General features: G+C 38.8%; 1 protein-coding gene across 13 annotated transcripts in view; it reads right to left on the reverse strand.

Moving 5' to 3' along the window:
• The window catches only part of dock7 (dedicator of cytokinesis 7), a 166,750-nt gene that overhangs the window by 119,978 nt on the left and 18,868 nt on the right, over positions 1 to 27,904 (reverse strand). For 12 of the 13 annotated variants that reach the window (XM_072574022.1, XM_072574020.1, XM_072574016.1 and 9 more), the window contains exons 5-14: positions 27,770 to 27,899; positions 18,778 to 18,990; positions 13,394 to 13,479; positions 13,222 to 13,288; positions 11,124 to 11,273; positions 9,632 to 9,712; positions 9,181 to 9,346; positions 5,854 to 5,996; positions 5,599 to 5,692; positions 4,549 to 4,711 (exon numbers count right to left, since the gene is read on the reverse strand). In XM_072574022.1, coding sequence (XP_072430123.1) covers positions 4,549 to 4,711; positions 5,599 to 5,692; positions 5,854 to 5,996; positions 9,181 to 9,346; positions 9,632 to 9,712; positions 11,124 to 11,273; positions 13,222 to 13,288; positions 13,394 to 13,479; positions 18,778 to 18,990; positions 27,770 to 27,899 — 1,293 coding nt within the window. Of the gene's footprint in view, positions 1 to 4,548; positions 4,712 to 5,598; positions 5,693 to 5,853; positions 5,997 to 9,180; positions 9,347 to 9,631; positions 9,713 to 11,123; positions 11,276 to 13,221; positions 13,289 to 13,393; positions 13,480 to 18,777; positions 18,991 to 27,769; positions 27,900 to 27,904 lie in introns of those variants that run through there. The other variant, XM_072574029.1, reaches the window with a different exon arrangement.

Below are 27,904 nucleotides of genomic sequence, written 5' to 3' on the forward strand. Positions count from 1 at the left end.
ACATATCTTTGGACACTATGGGGCAATTTAACATGACCAATCCATTTAACCTGCACATCTTTGGACTGAGGGAGGAAACTAGAGCACTCAGCGGAAACCTACACAGACAGTCACCCAAGGCCAGAATCGAAACTGGGTCCCTAATGCTGCAAGGAAGCAACGCTAACCACTGTGCAACTGTGCTGTCCCAAGTAGCCTGCTTGATGGCTTCACATCCATAAGCATTCAATATCTCAAACACTAACAGACAACAGCAGCAATGTGCATCATCCACAAGATGCACTGCAATTCACCAAGGCTCCTGAGAGAGCACCTTCCTAACCCACAATCACTTCCATCTCAAAGAACAGTGGCAGCAACCAGAAAGGAACATCAATAGTTGCAAATTCCTCTCCAAGCAACACATACCATCATTGGAAATATACCAATGTTTCTACAATGTCGCTGGGTCAAAATCCTGGAACTCCCTCCCAAAAAACATTGTAGGTATAGCTACAGCAAATAGAGCTACAGCAATTCAAAAAGACAGCTCACTGCACCTTCTCAAGGGCATTACGGATGGGCAATAAATGTTGGTCCAGATGCCGATACCCTTAAACCCCTGAATGATGAAATTTTCAAAAATGTCCAGGGAGGCCAAAGGTTGAAATCTCTAAGTTCAACAGAGTTTGTTGATGCCAGCTTGGAAACAAGTTGGAATTGTCATTACTGGAACTGCAATGTGTTTGTGGGTGTGCAAGTTATGATATTGTTTCAGTTGAACTGCCTACCAATCATTACTATTTAGGTTCACAAATAACAAATGGTCACTTGGCCAAAGTGCCTGATAGAGCCAGAGATTGTGGAAATGCATCAGTTACTGCTTTCAGGAGAAGAGAATCAACATGGAGAAAAACAATAAACCATCCAACTGCTCATTCTATTTATTGTACAAAATTAAAGAATTATTTCTCTATGGGAATTACGGATTATGAGCTGAATTTTAAATTGCAGGAAGCAGAGGTTGAAGGCAGGAAAATTAACAGTGCATCAGGACTGGGCTTCCACATTTATTTGAAGGACATTAGACTGCACATGAGCATCATTTCATTAAAGTCATTTTCAATCTGTTAAATGGTCAATTATAGCTCAAGGATGTCGATAAGAGATTGTGGTGGTGTATCGCACTGCATCACCAGTGTCCATGTGACACCTATCTCATTGGAAGTGAGCCTAAAAGCTTTTTTAAATAAAATCCAAAAGAACTGCGGATGCTGGAAATCAGAAATAAAAACAGAAATTGCTAGAAAAGCTCAGCAGGTCTGGCAGCATCTGTGAAGAGAAATCAGAGTTAGCATTTCAAGTCTGGTGACCTACTGTACTCACTGTATACCTATGACTGCATTGCCAAATACCAGACTAATGCCATTTACAAGTTCGCTGATGACACCGCCATAGTCGATCAAATCTCAGATGGCGATGAAACAGACTACAGACTGGAAGTGGAAGACCTGGAAAAATGGTGCACTGAGAACAACCTAGCTCTTAATGCCAGCAAAATCAAGGAGCTCATTATTGACTTTCGGCGGGATGTTACTCATCCCCTTACACATTAAATTCACAGAGGTGTACGAGTGGAGAATGTCAAGCTCCTGGAAGTGGTCATCAACAACAAGCTTTCTCGGACTCTTCTTGTGAATGCACTGGTTACAAAGACCCAACAATGTCTCTTCTTCCTCAGGCAGCTGAGGAAATTTGGCACGACAGCAAACACCCTTGCCAACTTTTACAGGTGCGCCATTGAGAGCATTCTGTTTGGACATATCACTACCTGGTATGGGAACTGTACCCTTCAAGATCGGAGACAGTTACAGAGAGTGGTGAACTCGGCCTGGACAATCACAAAGGCAAACCTCCCATCTATAGAATTCATCTGCCAGGCCCGCTGACAAGAAAAGGCCGCCAGCATTCTCAAAGCTCCATCCCACCCTAGCAACGTTTTTCTAAACCTCTACCATCGGGGAGAAGGTACAGAAGCCTGAACACATGCACCAACGGGTTTCAAAACAGTTTCTACCCTACTGTTGTTAGACCACTGAATGGACTCACAAACTCTTAACATTTACTTGTACCTGTGTTTTGTCGCTGTTTACCTATTATTTACTTATTTATGCTACTTAACTCTGTGACCTGCCTGTATTGCTCGCAAGACAAAGCTTTTCACTGTGTCTTGGTTTACGTGACAATAAATTCAATTCAGAACAACTTTCCTTCTTCCCTTATATTGATTCAAAATAGTTACACGCCATGTTTGAAAAATTAAACTGGAAACTGTTCACTCTATCAATAACTCTGTGACATTTTCATTTTATTTCATATTTTACTCATCTTGTTATATAACTGTGGTAAACTATATTAAGATTTTCCATTACTTAGTAAAAACATGATTTTCTTGATCAGATCAAGGCCTTTCATGAGATATTTTTACAAAGAGACATTAAAAATCAATAAGTTCCTCCTTTCTGTATAAAAAATTTATTGAAAGATTAATCCTTAAAAGACAATATATCACAAACAACACTACAATTTAAACTTTAATTGGGGTAAACAACATTTAGAGGAAAGAAAAATAATGAATTCAAAAATAAGGATAAAGGTGTGCAGTATTCCAAACCCAATGAAAAAGAGAAGAAATTGAACAGTTCACCCATGATTTCTCATCGGAACCATTCTCTTGCAGCATCATACACCTAATCCCACTGATTCTAACCTTCTTATCCTACTATTTAGAGTTGGCCACTTCCAATTTCTTCCCACAAAAACAACTAAAATGTTATAGCATTCCCCAGAAAGAGAAAAATGAACACTGTATAAAGTTAGATTAGATTAGATTAGATTAGATTACTTAGTGTGGAAACAGGCCCTTCAGCCCAACAAGTCCACACCCCCCCGCCGAAATGCAACCCACCCATACCCCTACATTTACCCCTTACCTAACACTACAGGCAATTTAGCATGGCCAATTCACCTGACCTGCACATCTTTGGACTGTGGGAGGAAAAGTTGTGGTTGTGTTCACCGAGCTGGGAATTTGTGTTGCAGATGTTTCGTCCCCTGTCTAGGTGGCATCCTCAGTGCTTGGGAGCCTCCTGTGAAGCGCTTCTGTGATCTTTCCTCTGGCATTTGTAGTGGTTTGAATCTGTCGCTTCCGGTTGTCAATTCCTGATGAAGGGCTTTTGCCCGAAACGTCGATTTTGAAGCTACTTGGATGCTGCCTGAACTGCTGTGCTCTTCCAACACCACTAATCCAGTTCCAGCTGTCTGTTGCAGTGGCCGGTATATTGGGTCCAGATCGATGTGCTTATTGATTGAATCTGTGGATGAGTGCCATGCCTCTAGGAATATCCCTGGCTGTTCTCTGTTTGGCTTGTCCTATAATAGTAGTGTTGTTCCAGTAGCACGCATATGACAAGCAACATGAATTCAACTGGGACAACACTACTATTATAGGACAAGCCAAACAGAGAACAGCCAGGGAAGTCCTAGAGGCATGGCACTCATCCACAGATTCAATCAATAAGCACATCGACCTGGATCCAATATACCGGCCACTGCAACGGATAGCTGGAACTGACAACCGGAAGCGACAGATTCAAACCACTAAAATGCCGGAGGAAAGATCACAGAAGCGCTTCACAGGAGGCTCCCAATCACTGAGGATGTCACCTAGACAGGGGATGAAACGTCTGCAACACAAATTCCCAGCTCGGCGAACAGAACCACAACAACGAGCACCCGAGCTACAAATCTTCTCCCAAACTTTGAACTGTATAAAGTAGCAGAAAAGAATAAAAAGAGGAAATAAGTTTAAAATATCAATCACATCTCTAGATCCCTCGTAGTCATCCAGCAATCCTAATGGATTGACAGATTAGGAAGGGAATCAGATCCCTATTGGTTACAATCATTTAACAGTAATCAGCACGATTAATCACCTTGCTGAGAATCATCATTTTACTAGTTAATGACATTCCAGACAAAGTTTCATAATAGTTTGAAAAAGTCTTAAAATCTTAGTCTAAAAGCAGTATCCAAGTTCACCTTATCAGCTTTACTCAAAACTGCATCGTTACCACATTGCATGCTGTACTGCGCTGACAGGCATATTTACACAAGGTGGGGTTAAAAGCTGACAACGTAAATTCCAGTTATAGTTGACAAGGTTCATTCAGATACCAATTTCAGTCCAACAATTGACTTTGTTGTATTTGCAATTTTATACGAGCTTCATACCTGTTACAAGGAGTACAGACTGCTGCCCTCTGCTGTTCAACAGGATTAACTGTAACTCACACAAAGAAGAATCCACTGTCCTGAAGCACAATGTTACATCAAATTTTTCACTGAACTTCTCAGTAGCACACGACTAAACATTTTTTACATAACTCATATTCAATAAATGCCAGAATGCAATTGCAAATAGTGCAAATTTTTTCCTCATCGTTTATTTTTAAACATTAGAATTACTTCTGCATTGCACTGATTTAAAAATATGACCATCATTCGCACCTGTAGGTAGTATATGGCACGTAAACATCCCTTGATGGGAATTCCAGGATATCCTTCGTTGGTCTGACTCTCGTATCTGGATACGGTTTCACTTGCAGTAATTCAGGAGTCAGGCAATAATGGGGATTTTCTGGAGCCGGCGAGATATCTATTTTCAGCTGAGCTATATACAGATAACAACAAAAAATGAAATACTGACAAAATTAAAAGATGCCATTCCACAAAAAAATTAACTGAGATAACATTTTCATTTATTTGCTTTTGAAGCTTCAGCTTTGTTTTAAAAGCTGTCATAGAAACAGAAGAAGGTCATTCAGCCCATCCCAGCCTGCTTCCCCAATCAATTCCATCATGACTGATTATCTACATCAATGCCACTTGCCCGCACTAGCACCATGTCCGTGATGTTATTAATATACAGGAGTCTATTAATAGTTTTTTTTCTTGAATAAACTCAATGTCTGAGTCCTCTGGGGTAGACAATGCCAAAGATGTACTACACTCTGTGTCAAGAAATTCCTCCTCATTTGAGTCTTAAATGACCTTATTTTAAGATTATGTCCCAGAAAAGTCCAGGAAGCACCTCAGTTACATCCACCCATCATATCCTATATGAATTTTGTAAATATCAATCACATCACCATTCGTTCTTCAAAACTTTGAAGAATACTGGCCCAGTCTCCTAGTGAAGAACTCCCGCAATCCCAGGGATTAGGTTGCTGCAGCTCGAAGGCACCCCCTCTCTGTCAAGTTTATCCTTTTTGTCCAGTCTGTCCAATATGCCAGGGAGATTAAAGCTAAAAGCTGTAAATCTGAATTAAAGGCAGAACATTTTGGAATTGATTAACTCTAAGACAGATTTCAAAAAGTTAGGAGAAAGTGAGGACTGCAGATGCTGGAGATCAGAGTTGAAAGTGTGGTGCTGGAAAAGCACAGCAAGTCAGGTAGCATCCACAGAGCTGGAGAATCAACGTTTCAGGCATAAGCCCTTCATCAGGAATGAGGCCCCTCCAGCCTCATCGGGCTGACACTATTCAAAGAATAACTTGCCTGTGATTGGGCGTAGTCTCCGCAGAACCGATGAAGGTCTTCTCATATCAGCAAGGAATTTATACAAGTCTTCATCACTCAGCCGATCTCCTTCCTAGATATTGCCATGAGGTGGAGGAAAGTGGGTAAAGGGACAAAAAAGGAGAATGAAAGGGATTCAAGTTCTATTTATAGATATATTCCACACTGATGTAACAGTCTGTTTTAGTTCTCATTATATATGATACAAAGTAGTTTCAAATTATTTCAGATTACCTGTTTGAAGAAATTTGTGACAGTCAGTGTGGCCGGTCTGAAGCTCGAAAGGTTACACGATTCATCTCCACTGGTCGTGCGCTCAAGAGACCGCCTTCCAACAAGACCCGAATTCCTTCTTTCTGACCAGGAACCCTTCCGCTCTATCAGAAAATAGTGTCACACCAGTTAAAGGAACAGTCATAGCGTAGGAAATGCCTTACTTTCACACATCTAAACAATGCTAAGTGAGCTTGCAACAGTTAATTTTCCCATCACAGTGCTAGGATAGAAGCTTTCATGAAATAATCCACTCAAGCAACCATTCTTAATGAGTAAAGCGAATACTAATTGCCAGTGACTTTCGTGTGTGTGTAAGTTTCAATGTGTTTCGCTTTACATATACAACACCATCTCAACTTTCAGCAGAATTTCTTCTGATCACCGGCTGTTACCGTCAGAAATTGTTTCACAATTTCCCTCAGGTTTCTGCCAATGCTCCACAAAGTTACACTGAAAAGTAGTGAACTGTTAAATGTTGGTATGATGCTGAAATTAATTTTCATTAGTATTAAACTTTTAAAGGCAACTTAAAAAGTTCTATGTTTAGTTACAGTACTTAACTACTCAAAAAACTTCATAACATTATCAAGGACTCAAACCAAAAGGGTAATGGCTCAAGGTCCAAGATTAGAATGGACAATGCTAAGGTAAATAAAGAGAGACAGTTTCCACTGATTTAGAGAGGTCTGACAAGACCACACATTATGTTGTCCCGTTAATGGGGAAATATATAGCAAGTTAGGTTTGTATGTGGAAATTATGTCACAAATCTTTCTTGAAGCAGTCCTTTGATTCTTTTCAAAGGAAATGACATAATTAAAGAAATATAGTGAGGACGTGAGGAAAGTACAAGAAGCCAATTAGATTAGAGGCTCATGTAAAGTAAATATTTGCCTTGGTAGACAGAATGATCTGTTCCCGTGTTTTAACAATCAAGCATTAGGTAATTCTATATCACAAAACCAAATACCTTTCGCTCAAGGGTCAAAGTAGCAAAAAACTACAGAACAACTTATCAATACATAGAACCAAACATTGTTATCTAAAACATTTTTGTTTTATATAACCTTGTTTTTATATTGGTAATATTTTAAACTGCATTTTGCAAACCAAGTTATACTTTCATTACTTCATCAATTCAATATCATATTTATGTTGAAACAACACATAAAAGCCACCATTCCTGATGGAACAATTCTAGGATTCTGTGACTTAGATTTATATAATCCATTATTACATCTTTCAGAAGTAACTTAAACTGGACAAAGCAAGGCAACCAAATGCATATAGCAAGATCGTATAAAGAACAATGTTTCATTTCTTTCTTTGGGAAGGAGGAAAGTTGGCTGGGATAACTGTGAGAATACCTTGTATGTTTTTCCAATCCTATCTGAGGAATCACATTCAAGTACGGCAACAGAATAAGACAGGACCCTAGTTTAATGGCTTACCTGAAGGGAACACTTCACAATATCTGCTTAAACTTTCCAGCCACAAAGTTTGGCCTGCACTCTCTAAGTTTGTTGCTCTAGCAGATTATCTGAAAATACCATACCCAGTTTACTTCCTCTATTCCCTTCTAAATCTTCAGTAGGCCTGGAACTTCACTTCAGTGATCGGTTTGTGGCCCAAAAACCTAGATTCTCAGGTATTTCTCATATCTAATCCTGCCAGCTCTAGAAATTATCTTTCATTTTCTTCTTTGCACCACCTATAACCTTACTTTTCAGAACCATAATTGTGTTCAGGACTCCAGAAGCAGTCTGCCCAGAGTACCATTTAGAAATTGAGCTCATGTGATTTAGTAATAGCTAAAGTGCTATGCACCTCTGAAGTTGCTATTTCACAATACTCAGTGCCCAATTGGTACTTGTCATGTAAAAGCAGCATTTTGATACATCAAAACCTGATTTGTAGCCTTATTGAACTGCTGACATAGTGTTAGGCCACTGTCCTTCTGTTTCACAATAAAGTAAAGATGCAAATTAGAAACAGGAGAAGGTCATTCACTCCCCCAAGCCTGCTCTGCCATTTAATAAAATCATGGCAGATCTGATTGTGACCACTATTCCACATTTCCACCTAACCTTGATACCTTTTAACTTCCTTGTTAGTCAAGAATCTACCCACCTCTGCCTTAGAAATACTCAGTTAAAAATCACACAATACCAGGTTATAGTCCAACAGGTTTATGTAGAAGCACTAGCTTTCGGAGCGCTGCTCCTTCTTCAGGTGGTTGTGAAGACACAGAGTCTATAGCAAAAGATTACAGTGTTATGCAAGTAAAACCGAGGTTTGTTAAATACATCATTTTACTTGCATGACACTGTAATCCTTTGCTATAAATTGTGTGTCTTATGGTCCTGCTTCATAACCACCTGATGAAGGAGCAGAGCTCCTAAAAGCTAGTGCTTCCAAATAAACCTGTTGGACTATAACTTGGTGTTTTGCAATTTTTAACTTTGTACACCCCAGTCCAACACTGGCTGCTCCACAGCTTAAAAATACTCAGTGATTTTTCTTCCGTTACTCTCAGAGGGGGAGAAAAAATCTCCTGTCTTAAACGGGAGACCCTTATCTTAAACTGTGACATCTCTGTCTATTCTCTCTCTTACAAGGAAACATCCTTTCAGCATTTATCCTGTAAAAGTTCTTTTAGGATCTTAAATCCTTCCATAAGATCCTCTCATATTCTTCTTCTAAATCCAATGCATTCAGGGCCAACAATACCCAACTTTTCAACGGGAGAGAATCCCTCATCTGAGTAATCAAATGAGGGATTTTTAAAAATTTAATCATTTAAATAAATGGAGATAAGTCATTTTAAAAAAAGCAACCTGGGCTGATGCAGGTTATAAACTCACATTTTTGGGAGCTGGGTTCAAATCTAATCCAAACTAATGGAACTGTGTACCATCTGAAATTCATTTTGTTAAGTCTCAGTCCAGTTTCTGAATGACTTTATCCCAAATTGCGTTAAATCTGTCTTGGGGACTCCAACATGAGTAACATGAGAAATTGATAAACAGACTCTGGTACGTTTCAAGAACATTTTTAAAGTTGGGGCTTAACACAGAGCAAACCTTTGCAACAAAACTATATTATGCTAATACTGGGAGTGATTGGTACTGACCCTGTGTCCCTGAAACGACTGCACTCACCATCTCAGAAATCCCTCAATTTAACATAGAAGGTAAGGCCACCAAATAATAAATATCTAAATACAGATGTATACACTGTTATTAGAATTTATAACAAATATACTATTCTGGAAAAGGGTTCTACCTCCTGCTCCAATCTCAGAGTCTGTACTATCTCGCTCTAGGCTTCCCGCACTGTTAACAATGTTCATTAGATGTATGGCAGTCCAAGCAAAAGGCATGCGGTACTTTCCCAGTCTGAGACAAAACTGCTCCGCTTGGCTTCTTAGCTTCTCCAACTTTTCTTTGTTCTGTAGTAAAAATAGAAAATTAAAAGCAAATAGTCTACAAAACACAACGAAACAAAAGTGAAACTACTGTCCTCCTCTTCTTCAAAATTGCAACTCAATCTCGCAAATCAGTCATCAACACGATCTAATGTCTTTTCCAAAATAAAACACACACACTTGTTAAATTTGGAACAAAGTTACTGTGTCTCAATTACAATTTACAATCAAAGTTAACCTCATTTTGAAACCACCATTTGTTGAACATTAATTCCTAATATTTCCAAAATATTTCAGAAAAGTTCCTACTTTGGTTGTATCAGATTCTTTGAATATCATGTATGGTTCTGCACATTCACCAATATCTCCTTGTTGTAGGACTTTCTCCAGCTGAAAAAAAAAGCACAAGAAATAAACATTATTGTAGCAGCAGGAACATATTCTTCCAATGCACCACCGAATGCAAAAGTTTCATCATCTATATTACAAAAATCTACTGATCACTGATTCTATAGTGAAGCTATCTTGGCATTGAATATCATCATCAACCTTGCAGCAATTTAAATGTGCCATTTAATTCAAAGAGGCATGAAACAAATGGGTGTCAAGCTAAAATGATATTAGGAGTGGTGACCAAAAGTTTACTCGAGCTGAGTTTGAACTAGGATGACGAGAAAGGAGAGAAAGCTTCAGGGCTTTATGAAAATCATTTCACAGAAGAACATAGATGATTGACAGGAGTGCACAATAGGGTGAATGCAAGGAAACAATGAACAGAAGATTGTTTAAACAAGAGATTATTCCATCTAGATGGAGCACTACCCTAGAAGGATTGAGATACAAACCTAGGAAATATAAATTTGTGGCCTTTGTGGACTTGTACTATAAAAAGTGTAAACAACAAAGAATTTGGATATGGCGCAGGTTAGAAAAACAATAGCAGAGCTTTGGAAATGAGGTCCGTGCAAAGTGAAAAATATAGGAGGCGAGACCAGCAAGCAAAAGAGTAATCAAGTGACATGACAAAAGACAAGGATGTTGGCTTCAGCCGCTGTTGGACTTTAAGAACAGAGGCTGGCAATATTATAAATTAGAAGGCAGGAAGGCTTATGATTATAGAACATAACGATATAGAAGCAAACAAGTTCAACTTGGGACCAAAGAGTAGTGTAGTGAACACCCTTGGACAACGACGATGTGAGCCTGAGCGTGGAGTTGAAAAAAATCAGTCAGTGTTGGATATTTTTATGAAGGCAAAAGGAAATTTGTTCTCCACTCTCATTACTTTTTACTGCCTTTAGCAAGAAAGCACAGGGTATAAAATCAATCACCTCTCTTCCTACTACATAACAAAAAGTATTGATCATTTTGACTCTGACACATAGACTCAAGGACAAGATAGGTATTAGATTAGATTACTTACAGTGTAGAAACAGGCTCTTCAGCCCAACAAGTCCACACCGACCCGCCAAAGCGCAACCCACCCAGACCCATTCCCCTACATTTACCCCTTGACCTAACACTACGGGCAATTTACATGGCCAATTCACCTAACCTGCACTTTTTTTTTGGACTGTGGGAGGAAACCGGAGCACCCGGAGGAAACCCACGTAGACACGAGGAGAATGTGCAAACTCCACACAGTCAGTTGCCTGAGGTGGGAATTGAACCCGGGTCTCTGGCACTGTGAGGCAGCAGTGCTAACCACTGTACCACCTACGGTATCTGGTACCTCACATCATCGTCAGTCAGTAGCTTGAAGGAGGAAGAACAAATAATGCAAAATAATATTTATTCTTACCTTTATAACTAAAAAAACATCTTGGCATGGGTATGTTATTGAGAAGATTGCTGATCGAGCCAGTGTTGAAATGGCTGCAGGAGGAATGTGAGGCCGCAGCATGCCTTTGATTTGCTCAGAATTCAAATCAAAGAAAAAATTTTCTGAAATCTGTTTTTTTAAAAACATTACCAGTTAGAAAATTATGGCTTTTTATTTCTGAATTTTGCAAGTACAGTTATCTGCGAAATCAAAGGACAGATGCAGAACAGTTCTACACTGCTCTCTAAAGATGTACAAATGAAACTTCAGTTCATAGAGAACCTCACATTACAAGCAAGGCAAGAGCAATAAACTAGCTCTTCTAAAAGATTGTTACTGGTAAATAAAACATGCTACTTAAACATAATGAAAATATTCAGTTGTGAACTTGTATAATTTTTTTAAAAAGTGCCTGTGTCATTCCCCAGATCAGGTGCTACAGTTTAGATATATTGTGAAGCTCCCAACTTGCTCACAGACATCATAGAAAAAAATGCTATTGCAACAGTATAATCATTTTGAATTCCTAGAATGGGTACTATTTGGCCATCTGAATCTGCTTCCCAAATAATGCTAAACAATGGATAGTTCTCAGATATGGACCCATCGCACCTAATATCAATACAACTTTTGGAGTAAAGAGAAAGAAAAATGGATAGAGGAGGAGATGAAGAATTTTCATCCCTCAAAAAGTACATGGATAATATAGCAGATCTGACAGGACTGGAAAAGAAATAATAAGGTTCCAAGTTTCTGGTGGAGCCGAAGCCAACTTCCTGTGTCCTGCCAACCTAATTCAGATAAAAGGCACAATCACTTTGCCTTGGTAACTGTTTCCATCATTTCAACTTCACTCACCTACAATCCCATAACCAGTTCTCACGATCCCTACAATCTTAAGTACGTTTTAACCTTGAGCAGTACAACACATCGTTTTTTGAAAATTGTGACATTATCTGCGTAGGTCAATTATTTGCATTGCTTTTAGCAGCTAATTGATTTATTCTTCTGTGTAAATGTTTTTCTGATAATAAATCCTTTGTATCACTTTAACCCAAACTCTATGGTCCATTAATGTGGTATTTTTCTGTTTATCAAAAGATTAGAAATGCAACACACAAACACTACACAATCACTTATATCAAACCAGCATTATAAGCACAGAAATATCTTGTAACTCTAATGCATATTTGCCTTATGCTGTACAATTTATGTTTCTACCCATAGGTAATGTGAATTTGTCTTTGGAAACTGCTTTTTTATATCAGCAGCAACAATTCAAAAATAGTTCAAATCCAGACATTAGTTGCAAAAATCAGCTGCATAATATTAAAATGGTGTAATATTTTCAGCCAGCATTTTACAATAAGTTTGATTACCATTAGACTGGTGACTGCAAATCACAGTTACAATACACAGTTCAATTTGCTCGGTGACAAAAACAAATTTTACCAAGACAGAACCATATGATAAGTGGTTTAAATGAGAGCTCAGCTCGAAGTTATGTTATTCAAAATATCTCATTTAAGATTTACTTTTATTCTGTTCTGTTCATGTATGATTGAGCCAGAACTGGAAGATCCCACAATTGTGCTTTTAAACAATTCATCTCAGCCAAGTAGTAGCTGGATTCTCAATGCCCCTGGGATTGGTGGACCAAAATTATTACACTCTCCACTCTCAATTCCTATCCAGTGAAAAATGTAAATGTATGTGTAGACTTACTACTACCTGTTAATCACATAAATAAAAGTGCTGGAGAAATTCCACAATTATGGTGCCATCAGAGCTAATGTTTTGAGTCCAATGACTCCAGTACTTTTTGTTTTTATTTAATTTTCTCTAGATTCTGCAATATATATTAGTCATATATATACTTATATAAAATCATATATTTTTTATATTAGTCATACATTCTTTGTTAAACACATAATTATAAAAGTAATTTCAGTACCTTTGCAGTACTGTAGAAGATATTGTCATTATTAGTGGAATCACTTAAATAGGCTTCACACTATCTTCAAGACAGGGGGAAAACATAGGAATGAGATTGGCAAAAAACATCTATAATACCAACCTTTTTTTTCTCTCTAACATCATATAAAGCCAGACTTGCAAAAATTGGCTCAATTTCAATTTCAAATCTATAAAAGAGAAGAATTATTTTGTTTTTAGATCACAAGGTATTGTTTTATAAATGATGTATAATTTAATAATTCACATCTCTTCATGAAATAAAGTACACATACTTCAGCGATAAACATTTTACAAGCAGCCTTTGACCGAAGTGCTCTCTAGGAACTTCAGGAATACTGTGCCTTTCTATTGTATCATCCTGTAATCATTTTGAAACACAAAAGTTAGATCATCTTTAATATAAGGCCAACAACCAATAAAGCCACCTGAAAAAATAGATCATGAAGTATCTGACAAGTATGTCACACAGTCACAGTTTTCATTTGACAATTTTAGAGACCTTCCATTGTGTGGAATTGAGCTATGTCGGGACAGATAGTTCTAGCTTCAGTTCTTTGCCCTGACTTTGCTTATTTCCAGCTGGGATAGCAGATGAAGTTGCAACAATTAGCCTTGCCATTTCTGAAATAGCTACAGAAATCAGGTATTGATAGCTACCCACTGCAAAGTGCATAAGGACAGATTTGTGAGGTTTGCAGAACAACTACAAATACATTAACATGGAAAAATATCCAAGGACAGTTCAGATGGGACACCATTCGAACATAATTTCACCCAAAACTGGAGCTCACAGTCTATGAAGGTTATAGAAGCAGAGGTGATAATTGATTTAAAAAGAGAAGCTGCATGGGTACTTGAGAAAAATAAATGTAAAAGTCATGGGGATACAGCAGAGGAAATGAATTGACTTTACTTCTTGACAGATAGCCAGTTTGGACTCAAAAGGTTGCTGGACACATTCTTTATTTGACCAAGTCACATAAGGTGCTATTAGAGCAACTGTCTAAATGTTTCTGACTTGGAGAGAGAGCTGTGGGTATCTGTGAACTTTGGGTTGGATTTTACAGAGCGATAGATTACCAGACCTTCAAGCTAAAAGTTGCTCAGCCCTTCACTGACAATAAATCTGACCACCCAACAGCGTTAGCATGCAGTGGGTGGCCTTATGAAGAATGACTTCTCTAAAGTGGGTGAGGAAAATAGGCTAAGGGGAAAGTCAGTCGGTAAGCAATGGTAGACATTTAAGCAGAATTTTCAGAATACTCCGCAAAAATGTATTTGCTCAAAAAGAGCTTGATGAGAAGGATGAACGATCCATAGTCAAAAAAGGGTTCAAGGAGAGTATGAAAGCAAAAATTAAGGAATACAAAATGGTAAAACTAATTGTAGGCCAGAGGTTTAGGATTTTTTTAGGAATCAGAAGCAGATCACTAAACAGCAAGACAATTGATTGTAAAAGTAAATTGGCAAGAAATATGAAAACAAACAGCAAGAACTTCTATGATTATATAATATGAAAGCGAGTTGCTACAGGGAGTGTGGTACCCATGGAGATGTATTGAGGAATTGATCACAGGGAACATATTTTGCATCAGTCTTCATGTGGAGAACACTATAAATATCCCAAGATGTCAGGTAAGCAAGATACTCGTGAGAGACGTAGTCTTGTATCTCAAGAGACAAAATATTTGACAAATTAATGGAATTAAAGGCAGTTAAGTTGCCAGGACCTGACCACTTGCTTCCAAAGGTTCTAAAGGAACTGGCTGCAGAGATAGTAGAGGCATTGGTAAAAATATTCCAGAACTCATTGGATTTGAGGAGGGTCCCAGTAGATTGGAAAACTGATAATGTGATGCTCCTGTGCAAGGAGGGAACAGAAAGCAGGAAACTCTTGACCAGTAAATCTAATGTCTGTCATTAGGAAAATGCTAGAGTCTGTTATTAAGGAAGAAATAGCAGAATATTTAGAAGAACGTAACTCAATGAAATAGAACCAAAATGGTTTTGTGAAGGAGAAATCACATTTGACAAAAGTTCTTTGAGGATATAATAATCAGACTGAATAAAGGGGAATTGGTAAATATAGTGTATTTGGATTTCCAGAAGGCACACAGTAAGATGCCACAGAAAAGGATATTGCACAAGATAAGAGTCCATGGTATTGGGAATAATATATGAGTGTGGATTGAGGAATGCTTAACACAGAAGACAAAGAATCAGGATTAGTGTGTCTTCTTCTGGTTGGAAAGATGTACTGAATGGTATGCCAGAAGGATAAAGCCCATTAATCCTGATTCTTTGTCTTTTGTGTTAAGCATTCCTCAATTCACATTCATACATTATTCACAATATCATGGACTGTTATCTTGTGCAATATCCTTTTCTGGGGCATCTTATTGTGTGTCTTAGAGTCATAGAGATGGATAGCATGGAAACAGACCCTTCGGTCCACCAAAAGCCTTCTTCACTATCCTATCTACCTGCGACTCCACTTTCAAGGAGCTATGAACCTGCACTCCAAGGTCTCTTTGTTCAGCAACACTCCCTAGGACCTTACCATTAAGTGTAAAAGTCCTGCTAAGATTTGCTTTCCCAAACTGCAGCACCTCGCATTCATTTGAATTAAACTCCATCTGCCACTTCTCAGCCCATTGGCCCATCTGGTCCAGATCCTGCTGTAATCTGAGGTAAACCTCTTCGCTGTCCACTACACCTCCAATTTTGGTGTCATCTGCAAACTTACTAACTGTACCTCTTACGTTCGCATCCAAATTATTTATGTAAATGACAAAAAGTAGAGGGCCCAGCACCGATCCTTGTGGCACTCCACTAGTCACAGGCCTTAAGTCTGAAAAACAACCCTCTACCACCACCCTCTGTCTTCTACCTTTGTGCCAGTCTGTATCCAAATGGCTAGTTCTCCTTGTATTCCATGAGATCTAACCTTGCTAATCAGTCTCCCATGGGGAACATTGTCGAACACCTTACTTAAGTTCACATAGATCACATCTACTGCTCTGCCCTCATCAATCTTCTTTGTTACCTCTTCTGAAAATCCAAATACACTATATTTACCAATTCCCCTTTATCCAGTCTGATTATTATATCCTCAAAGAACTCTTGTCAAATGTGATTCTATTTCATTGAGTATCACATTATCAGTTTTCCAATCTACTGGGACCCTCCTCAAATCCAATGAGTTCTGGAATATTTTTACCAATGCCTCTACTATCTCTGCAGCCAGTTCCTTTAGAACCTTTGGAAGCAAGTGGTCAGGTTCTGGCAACTTAACTGACTTTAATTCCATTAATTTGTCAAGTATTTTGTCTCTTGAGATACAAGACTACCCCTCTCATTTGTATCTTGCTTATCTGACATCTTGGGATATTTATAGTGTTCTCCACATGAAGACTGATGCAAAATATGTTCCCTGTGATCAATTCCCCAGTCCAAGGGCCTCAATTATTTACTATCCGCATGAATGACTTGGAGGAGGGGGGCAATTGTAATGCATCAAAAATTGTTGACAATACAAAAATAGGTGGGAAGGCATCTTGTAACAAGGGCGTAGGAATTTGCAAGAGGTTACAGATAAGTTGAATTAGTGGCAGAAATTTGGAGGATGGTGTTTCATGCAGGAAATTGAGAAATCACACACTTTGGTAAGAATCAAAAGGCTGACTATTACTTAAGTGGAGAGTGGTTCCATTTAAGTGAAGCACTGAGGGATCTGGGTGTTCTTATGCATGAGACACAAAACAGTGAGCTTATGAGTGCAGCAAGTAATTAAGGTAAATGGATTCTTTACTTTCATTGGGAGGTTGGAACTAAATAATAAGGAAGTCTTGTTGCAACCATACAGTGGGGGTATACCAAGAGTACTGTGACAGTTTTAGTTCTTGTATTTTAGAAAGGCCAAACTGGCAATGGAGGCTGTTCAAAAGAAGTTCAATAGACTGATTCCTGGGAGGAAAGGGTTGACTTGTCAAGAACAGCTGACCAGGTTAGCCTTATCAGTAAGTTTGGAGCATGAGAGGTGCTTTTATAGAAACATGCAAGATTCTTTGAGTATCTGGCAGGGTAGAGGCTGAGCTGATGCTTCTACAAGTGGGAGACATCTCAAACTAGGAGACATGGTTACAGAATAAGGAGACATTCATTTAAAACTGAGAGGTGAAGGAATTTCTTCTCCGAAAGGGCAATGAATGTCTGGAATTCTCTACCCCAGAGAGTTATAGGGACTAGAACACTGAAAGTATTTGAAGAAGTAGATTATTAAAATATGAAGGAGTTGAAGGCTGTGTGAAATTGCTACAAGTGAGCAGTTGAGGTCCTTGGCAGATCAACTATGAAAGCAGAAGGCAGGAAAGGCTTGCAGGCTGAATGGCCTACTTTTTTTCCTATTTCTTATGTTCTGAGTTGCATCAGCATTGGACTTACCCCTCCCCCAGTGACAGGAAGTGTGGTGGTTTAGAAAGAGGCCAAGGGATTGTACTATCTTGGAAGTAGGCACAGGCCACAAAGTATTCAGCCTTTTCCTGCCTGCAGTGAAAGGTGCCATGACCCTGCAGATCAAAAACATGCAGTGGATACACTAGAAGACCACTAACTGGCAGTCAATTGTCAAGGTAATGACTTCAACAGACCTAAAGGTAAGTTGGCTGCCCAATACCATAATTGCCACTCTGGAATATGTGGGATGGGTCAGGAGACAAGGGAAGGCAGCGAGCTCATCACCCATTTTATTTTGTATGCCCCATCCTCCAAATGTGACTTCTTCAAAGAGCAGGGAGAAAACTGCATTTTGCCAGTGGCGACCATAAACATTATTTAAAAGGAACTCCCAGAAAAATACACGTCACTCAATAAGTGCATAACTCCTGTTCTATTGCTTATAGGAGAATGAGGAATTGAAAAATAACAAAGCAAAGGACCAGTAGGGTAAGTATTGATAGTGCTGAAGGAAATGAGGCAGAGTCACTCTCAAATCAATTTCCACACATGGCTGGTCTCAAGCCAGCATTTGGGAAGCAGCAACCAAAGCACCTGTTTGACGTCTAACTGCAACTAACCACAAGCTCAGTTTGGTTGGGGTGTGCCCATGGTAGTCTGAGGAGCAGAAGTTAAAATTATATTAAATAAAAAGAGGAACTTATCACTGTACTATTCCCAAAAAGTTAATTTATACCAAAAAGGCTTAAACATTTTGAAAGTGGAATTAAAACTGCTCATACCACGGTGTATGACTCAGTCGGTTATTGTTAGTTTATTCACAGTACAAGTTATGTTGTAACATCCACAAAATATAACAATTGCTTAGTTTGTGAATCATCGTTTTGCTTATCATCGAATGGAATGATAATACTGGATATCGGAACACTTCCCAATGTAAGGAATGGGCTGTCAGCTACAAGCCCTCCCAGGACAGGCATAGCACAGGAAAGGTACAGAGGAAAACATCATCAATTCTCAGAAAGTTCCCCTTTCTATATCAGTCTTCCTACATCTGCAATCCCACAGATTCTTAGTGAGGTGACCAGTTAAACAATATTATTTTGCACTACTATTGCTAAACAACGTTATATGAAAATGACAAGAAGAAAATTAAAACTAGATAGCACACAGCACTGTCAAACACGAGTAATTTTCCAACCTCATCCGGTGCAGGATAAAGTGCAAATAGCTCTTTGTGTCGATTTGCCTTCCTCTGTTCTTCATTCTGCTGATCTATTTCTTCAATTGGAGAGCGATCAAGTAGATTTGGAAGGACAGCATCAGGAAGTGAATTTTTCAGATCAAAAATACTACATGCCCAACTACCTCTAGGTGTGTCATCTATTGATACAGAACGGCGTTTCAAATCATCCTGTAATCAGAGAGACATTTATTTAGATCTATGCTCAAATGTTTTGTTTAAGATCACAGTAAAAGTTGTTCAAGGGCCACTCTCAGAATACTAAACTGCAGAGAACAGAATCAGGCCCACAATTCCACAATGAGGTCCTAATTTCAAATATACTGTGAAAACGCAAGTGCTCAATGAAACCCTGCATTTTTGCTCTGGAAGACAAAAACTGCATGGTGTATATAAATCCAACAAACAGGGGCAATTCACTTGCTCTGTGAATGCCAGCAAACCCTTCTAGTATTAATCTTGCAACTCATTCCACTTTAATGATCAAAGAGAGAACAAAACACTGCAATAAAAGAAAGTTAAGAAGACACATGGAACAAGAAATCTGCTTGGGCATTATCTGCAACTTCACTGCTACTTCAAGCACATTTTGCAAAACAAAGGTCCGAGGGGATGTTGCTAAACAAAGAGACCTTGGAGTGCAGGTTCATAGCTCCTTGAAAGTGGAGTCGCAGGTAGACAGGACAGTGAAGAAGGAGTTTAGTATGCTCTCCTTTATTGGTCAGAGTATTGAGTGCAGGAGTTCGGAGGTCATGTTGCAGCTGTACAGGACATTGGTTAGGCCACCGTTGGAATATTGCATGCAATTCTGGTCTCCTTCCTAGCAGAAGGATGTTGTGAAACTTGAAAGGGTTCAGAAAAGATTTACAATGAGTTGCCAGGGTTGGAGGGTTTGAGCTACAGGGAGAGATTGAATAGGCTGGGGCTGTTTTCCCTGGAGAATCGGAGGCAGGGGGGTAACCTTATAGAGGTTTATAAAATCATGAGGGGCCCCACCCCCAATCAGATGACATACCCTAACCCACCCTACCTCCACTAAGCCAGACATCCACCACACAGCCTATCTACCTATCCATCCGTGACTCACTCCCAACTCATTATCTATTCATTCACTAACCGCACTGGAACACTTGAGACCTTTCAAAAATTGGCTAAATATGGCAGCTGATGTTGAAAAAACTGGGAGGGTATGGAATAAATGGCAGAGAAGTTGAACAACTTGTTATCATTAGTCTTCACATTACAAGTGTTATGGACCAGACCAAACCCCCCTCAAAATATATTAAGAAGACAGCCCAGACTCCAACTTCTTATTTTAAAGACAATTGTAAGGTGTTACCTTCCAGATGCAATTTGATTGATCAAACTACTCAACTTTAAGCAAAGCACACCTCATTGTTACACTACAGTTAAAATACAGACGAAATAAAAATAAAAGATTTGGCTTAACTGTAATTCTATTGGAATGCTTAACAAAATAATATATACATGAACTACTACTAATTAACAGTTCCAATATGATAGCATCGCATAAACATACTCTTGGCAATGGCAAATTCAGTAAAATAGATCGTCTCACATGCAATTCCAGCTTTTAGCTGCAACAGAGAGAGGAATAAAAACTTCCACATCCAGCCTCAAGATCCCAGCAACTGCTGAAAGCTAAAGCTAAAAAATCTAGTTCTGTGGGAGCTAGACCCTACATGTTCAGGCTGCTTCAATTTCCAAATTTTTTAAAAATGCCAAGGCCTCACAAGCTGTTTACTTTATTGGCTTTGAGCAATCTGCATGGCACCTCTGTCTCAACCTTTCTTCATAAAAAGGACAAAATACAACTCTAAATGCCACAAAATACACTATTGCCTTCCAAAAATACAAACAATTAAGGGACAAATGGAGGTGAGGAAATAAATACAATAACTAGTAATAGAGAAAAGGTGCCAGGGAAACTTGTGAGAGTAACAACCAATAAAGGGTCTGATACAATGATGAAGTAAAAGAAGTAACTATAACAACAATTCATACACTGTAGTGATCTTCGAAGAACCTTAGATTCTGGAAAAATCCCAGAGGATTGAAAATTGTTAATGCAACACTTAATCAAAAAGAGAATTAAACAAAAACAGGGAACTATAAGCCATTTAACCTAAGGATGAAATAACATAGCATCAAGAAATACATACAGGTTGTTCTGCTTTAATGCACGTTTCTCTAAAGTGAATTCGCTGTAATACGATTGATCAATTGGAGACACTGTTTCTAAAGCATGACCTTTTAAAATATATGTTGACTGTAACGTGATTACACTGACAACATTTTAAGTGCTGGTTCTAAAGCATGATTTTTCTATAATGCAGGGTTGCACAAGAACACAACCATCGCGCTATCAAAACATTACCTGTATGATGAAGCAAAGCAAGATTAGATTCACAAAGGGGAATCCTTTGGAGAGATAATAGGCAGGATAGATATAGGGAAAGCAGTGGATATAATACATTTGGACTTTAGCAGGCATTTGATAAGGTACCAAGGTTTAGGCTACTTAAGATAAGAGTTGGATGTGATATATTAGCATGGATAGAGGACTGACTAACTAATGGAAGTCAGAGAGTTGGCATTTGATGGAAATTTTAAGGATGGCAATCTGTAACCAGTGGAGTACCATAGGGATTGACATTGAGGCACAATTATTTATAATATATATTAATGGCATAATCGAGGAAAATAAATGTACCATAGCCAAGTTTGCAGGTGATGCAAAAATAGGCAGGAAGGCAAGAACTGAACATGACACAAAGAGTCTGCTGAGGGATATAAACAGGTTACGCAAATGGGTAAAAACTTGATAGATCAAAAATAATATGGGAAAATGTATGGTTCTGAATTTAGCAGGAAGAACAGAGGAGTTGAATTTATTTAAATAGAGAAAGACTGCAGAAAGCTACAGCTCAGCAGAGATTTGGGATAGTCCTAAATGAATCACAGCTAGAATGTAAGTTCAGCAGGTAATAAGGAGTACAATTGGATTGCTAGCCTTTATTTCAAAGGAAATGAAGGATGAAAAAGGGACATTTTGTGAAAATTAGACCACAGTTGAAATACTTTTGATAATTTTGCTCCCCTTATGTAAGGAAAGACTTACTAGCATTAAAGGCAATCAGAGAAGGTTCACTAGGTTAATCCCAAGTATGGAGGGACTGCCTTATGAAAAGAAATTGAGTAGCTTGAGCTTGTACTCATTAGAGTTCAGAAGAATCAAAGGTGACCTTATTGAAGCACAAAAGATTTTTAGGGGATGTGACATGGTAGATGTGGAAAGATGTTTCCCGCTGTACAGTCTCGGGCTAGACGACATAATGTCACAATAAGGCAGATGACAAGGAATTGCTCCTCTCAGCGTGTCATGAATCCATGGAATTCTATACCACGGAGGACTGTCAGGGCTGTGTGGATAACTATGTTCAAGGCTGAGATAGACAGATTTTTATTCAGTAAGGGAATCAAGGATTAACAGGAAAAGATAACAAAATGGTCTTGAGGATTATCAGACCAGCCAAGATCTCACTCAATGACAGTGATGACTCAGTTGGCTGATGGCCTATGTCTTTTCCAGGGATGGCTGCACGTGTCAGCTGAAAGTGCAGCATCACCGCTGATTAGAAGACCTGCCCCATTATTTCAGATATATTCTGTAATCCTAGATATATACAATCCAATCTGTGAGAAAGGAAGGATCTGTGCTAAGCACAGAGAAACTTCTTCTTTGCTCAAGAAATATATAATTATACACAACAAATTTACAAATGAATTATATCTGGTAAATTAAGTCAATGGTTGTGAGCATTTATGTGGTTAGTATTTCATTTTTTTATTCAAGGAAAAATGAAGATTGACTTCAACATCCCTCTCAATGGAGTACAAACATGGATGAGTGATGTCCCTGCAACAAGTGGAATGAGTTTACACTGCTCCTTGTTTCCATTAGTTTGCTGTCATCTCACAAAGACTGTGTGTACTGTGCCCGACAATCTATAATGTTTGTTCCGGTCTACCCTCAAAAACTTAACTCATAAAGCACCTCTTAATGAAGCAGGATGGATTTCTTTTACTTCACTGATGTCTTATAATCAATATCTTGGTGGTCGCCTAATCAGTGTCATTTATCGTTAAGTTAAAAGTGGCATTGTGCTGTGGGCCCAGTAAGACTGTCTCAAAGGCATTTACTGTAAGAAAACTGCAGCTGGCACACAAAGGAAATTCTCATCTCAATATCAAGAGCCACATGTAAACTGAGGTCAAGAGGTGAAAGGTCATTATTTGATTTATTCATCTTAACTTATACTGTTTATAATTAACCAGCCCACAATTTTTTCTGTGAAGGAAACTGATGAGGATCAAACTGTTGAGATGTAAGGAGGTGAATATTCAGTAATTTACTAAATTTAACTCTGGGATGGGGGTTCTTCTGCAGAACATTTTACTATTACTACTGATCCATCTTTTCTTACACAATAAGTATGTCAACCGGACATATGTATCAATGCTGTTTGTTGGGCCTTTCTTGTGTAGATGCCTTGTTTGTTTCTCTAAGTGAGCAGAACTCAAGCAACTGACTGTGTGACTTTGAGAGGTTTCAAAATACATCATGAGGCACTAAATAAAATTTAAATATTATGACGTCATGTAACTTTAGGTACCGGCAAAACAATTGTAAATACAGACAACTGATATTCAACTTCCCATCATCTGTGCCCAAGCTCTTCATAAATTGAAATGATTTTCTAAAAGGACAAATGCTGACATAAAAAGCTGCAATAATCATGAACATATGAAAGCAACAGCACTGAAATTAGGATGTCATTTCATGACTCTATAATGGCTGATCAGTCAGGGTAGGCGCATGTGTGTAAAAAACTATGTTTTCTTCATAAGACCATAAGACATAGGAGTGGAAGTAAGGTCATTCGGCTCATCGAGTCCACTCTGCCATTTAATCATGGCTGATGGGCATTTCAACTCCACTTACCCACATTCTCCCCGTAGCCTTTAATTCCTTGTGACATCAAGAATTTATCAATCTCTGCCTTGAAGACATTTAGCGTCCCGGCCTCCACTACACTCCGCGGCAATGAATTCCACAGGCCCACCACTCTCTGGCTGAAGAAATGTCTCCGCATTTCTGTTCTGAATTGACCCCCTCTAATTCTAAGGCTGTGCCCACGGGTCTTAGTCTCCTCACCTAATGGAAACAATTTCTTAGCATCCACCTTTTCCAAGCCATGTATTATCTTGTAAGTTTCTATTAGATCTCCCCTTAACCTTCTAAACTCCAATGAGTACAATCCCAGGATCCTCAGTCGTTCCTCGTATGTTAGACCTACCATTCCAGGGATCATCCGTGTGAATCTCCGCTGGACATGCTCCAGTGCCAGTATGTCCTTCCTGAGGTGTGGGGACCAAAACTGGACACAGTACTCCAAATGGGGCCTAACCAGAGCTTTATAAAGTCTCAGTAGCACATTGCTGCTTTTATATTCCAACCCTCTTGAGATAAATGACAACATTGCATTCGCTTTCTTAATCACGGATTCAACCTGCATGTTTACCTTTAGAGAATCCTCGACTAGCACTCCCAGATCCCTTTGTACTTTGGCTTTATGAATTTTCTCACCGTTTAGAAAGTAGTCCATGCTTGTATTCTTTTTTCCAAAGTGCAAGAACTCACATTTGCTCACATTGAACTTCATCAGCCATTTCCTGGACCACTCTCCCAAACTGTCTAGATTTTTCTGCAGCCTACTCACTTCCTCATTGTCCTTTACAATTTTCTTTTAAACAAGAAATGGTAAACACTGCCCAACTGAAGATGGCAGCTATAGTCACTTACTGGAAATGATCAGGATGTTCCAGAACATTCTTTAAATCAAAGCAAACCAGCCCAGTAAGCACATCCTTTAACTCTTGGAGATTTTACCTGCTACCTATTGTAACTATAAGCTGCCTATAGGTGTCCTGACTTCCAAGATGATCATGATACTAAGAATGAAATGCATTCTATTGATCACAGAGATGGACCTACAGTATCTCTTTAACCTACACTAGCAATGGGATGAGGACAATCAAATTATCTAATTTCTCTGAATAGTTTTGCAGAAATCCCCTGTCACATGACTAGAACCTGGGTTTGTTGAAAAGTTTAAGCATATAGATATATCTTCTGACTTTAATCACTATCTTAGATCACAAGAGTTGCTTTTGGCATAGTGACTTAGCCTGCCTCTCCATCTTCCACTCTCAAAAGTCTCATCTCTACAAATAATCACTTTGCCTGCCAAATTTGACTAATTCTCTGAGCATAATACTGCACCTCCAATTTCCATTTGTCTACATACCGGCTCCCACCAGGAAAAGAACTGCTATAAGATCAGCCAACTGACAGGTTGAACAGTGACTCGCCAGACTCTTAAATCACGAGAATTAATACCATTATTTCTTTTTGAGAAATTCATAATTGTGCCTTCTTTCCTTTCTACCTGGGATGCCTGTATTTGTGAACAAAGTAGTGAAGCAATTCCCCTGTGTTTAAAAAGCCTTACCTCTGGTTTTATCTGAAGAGGTTTTACTATGAGTTTACTTCTAAGATTGAAACTGAAAAGAAATGGGTTTTGGGAAGATTTACCTCAGTCCGGCACAGGAGTAAAAATGAAAAGGAGTAAACCTCTCTGTTTTAGGCTTAAAGAAGAAAAAGCAATCATAATTTATTCCACTCCCTCTTTGGTAATTACAATATTGAAAACAAGTAGCTCAGTCAGCTTCAAGTGATTCAAATCTTCTGTTTAATTCACACCTGTGTGATAAATTACATATATAAGACATTGATTGTTCAACTTGAAAAAACAATGAAGGCAGACTCAGGAATATACAAAAGGATCCAATTTAATTGCTATGTTAGAATAACAAAGCAGAGAGAAGAACATGGATGCATAACAACAGAACCCAGAACGTTGGCTTGCTCACTCATTCTCTCTCCCTGCCTGATTTGCTCAACATCTCTGAATTCCCATTCACTGTGAACTCAAATTATTTACAGATTCTGTTACTGCTGCTGGACAAGTCCACAATTAAGAAACTGTATCCTCAGGTTTAAAATCTAATATAGAGTCATAGAGATGTACAGCATGAAACGAGACTCTTCAGTCCAACTCAGCCATGCCGACCAGATATCCGAAATTAATCTAGTCCCATTTGCCAGCACTTGGCCCATATCCCTTTAAACTCTTCCTCTTCATATACTCATCCAGGTGCCTCTTAAATAACATAATTGTACCAACCTCCACCACTTCCTCTGGCATCCCATTCCATACATGCACCACTCTCTGTGTGAAAAGGTTGCCCCTTAAGTCCGTTTTAAATCATTCACCTCTCATCTGAAACCTATGTCCTCTCATTCTGGACTCCCCTAACCGAGGGAAAAGATCTTGTCTATTTACCCGATCCATGCCCCTCATGATTTTATAAACCTCTATAAAGTCATCCATCAGCCTCCAACACTCCAGGAAAAACAGCCCCAGCTTATTCAGCCTCTCCCTATAGCTCAAACTCTCCAAACCTGGCAACATGCTTGTAAATCTTTGCTGAACCCTTTCAAGTTTTACAACATCATTCTGATAGGAAGGACACCAGGACTGCACACAATATTCTAAAAGTGGCCTAACCAATGTCTGTACAGCCGCAACATGACCTCCCAACTCCTGTACTCAAAACTCTGACCAATAAAGAAAAGCATACTAAACACCTTCTTCACGATCCTATCTACCTGTGACTCCACTTTCAAGGAGTTATGAACTGCACTTCAAGTTCTCTTTGTTCAGCAACACTCCCTAAGACCATACCATTAAGCATATGAGTCCTGCCTTTCCAAAATGCAGCACCTCATATTTACCTAAATTAAACTCTATCTGCCACTCCTTGCCCCATTGGCCCATCTGATCAAGATTCCGTTGTACTCTGAGGTAGCCTTCTTCACAGTCTACTACACCTTCAATTTTGGTGTCATCTGCAAACTTACTAACTATACCTCCTATGTTGATATCCAAGTCATTTATTTCACAGAGTCTAATGTGTAGTCTTATTTCTCCCTGTCTGTCTTTTAAACTCTCTCTTTTAAATTTATTACCTGTGTTTGTGAATGTGTCTCATGTTGCGCCTTTGATTATTTTTTTCTCAGGGTTTTTGGCTAATAAGATTCCTCGTTCTTTCACTCAGGAAAACCTTGGCAATTGGCTCCTTCATTTTCTAGTGAACTACATTTCACTTGAATTGTGATATCAACGTGCTAAAAAATTGCAACCAATTATGAAGGGGTTAAAAAGAGGGTAACTAAAAGAGGTAGCTAAATGCTCTATCTATGTACTTATTATTCTATACAAATAAACCACATGGACTCTTGACTGGATAGAAAGGAAAACTTGAATTTATACAGCACCATGGGGTGCCATAGTGACTCAGTGGTTAGCACTGCTGCCTCATAGCACCAGGGACCCAAATGTAATTCTACCCTCAGACAACTGTCTGTGTGGAGATTGCCCATTCTCTCCATGTCTGCGTGGGTTTCTGGTTTCTTCCCACAGCCCAAAGATTACGTGGATTAGTCATGGAAAATGCAGGGTTCCAGGGACAGGGTTGGGAGGTAGGTCTGGGTGGGATGCTCTTTGGAGGATCGGTGTTAAATGGCCTGCTTCCATCCTGTAAGGATTCTATGATTTAGAGCCTCAAGATGTCCCAGTTACGACCAATTAAGTACTTTTGAATTGTAAATGTAGGAAGCACACATAGCCAACTCCTGAAGCATGTGATAATCGCCACATACAATAATCTGTTTTTGCAGTGTTGATACAAACCTGTACTTCACACATAATTTTGTTTAAATATTTTATGGTAAATACTTCACCTGATCATCTTGATAACTGTTGGTGTCTGGGATTTCATCCGACTCAAAGATCTGTTTTGGTAAACCCTTCTGCCTTTCCTTCTGTTTGTCAAGTGTATTAGGATTGAATCCTGTGCTGAGTTTGTGGTACCTGGT

Source organism: Chiloscyllium punctatum, chromosome 7, assembly GCF_047496795.1.
Source record: "Chiloscyllium punctatum isolate Juve2018m chromosome 7, sChiPun1.3, whole genome shotgun sequence".
NCBI classification, from domain to species: Eukaryota; Metazoa; Chordata; class Chondrichthyes; order Orectolobiformes; family Hemiscylliidae; genus Chiloscyllium; species Chiloscyllium punctatum.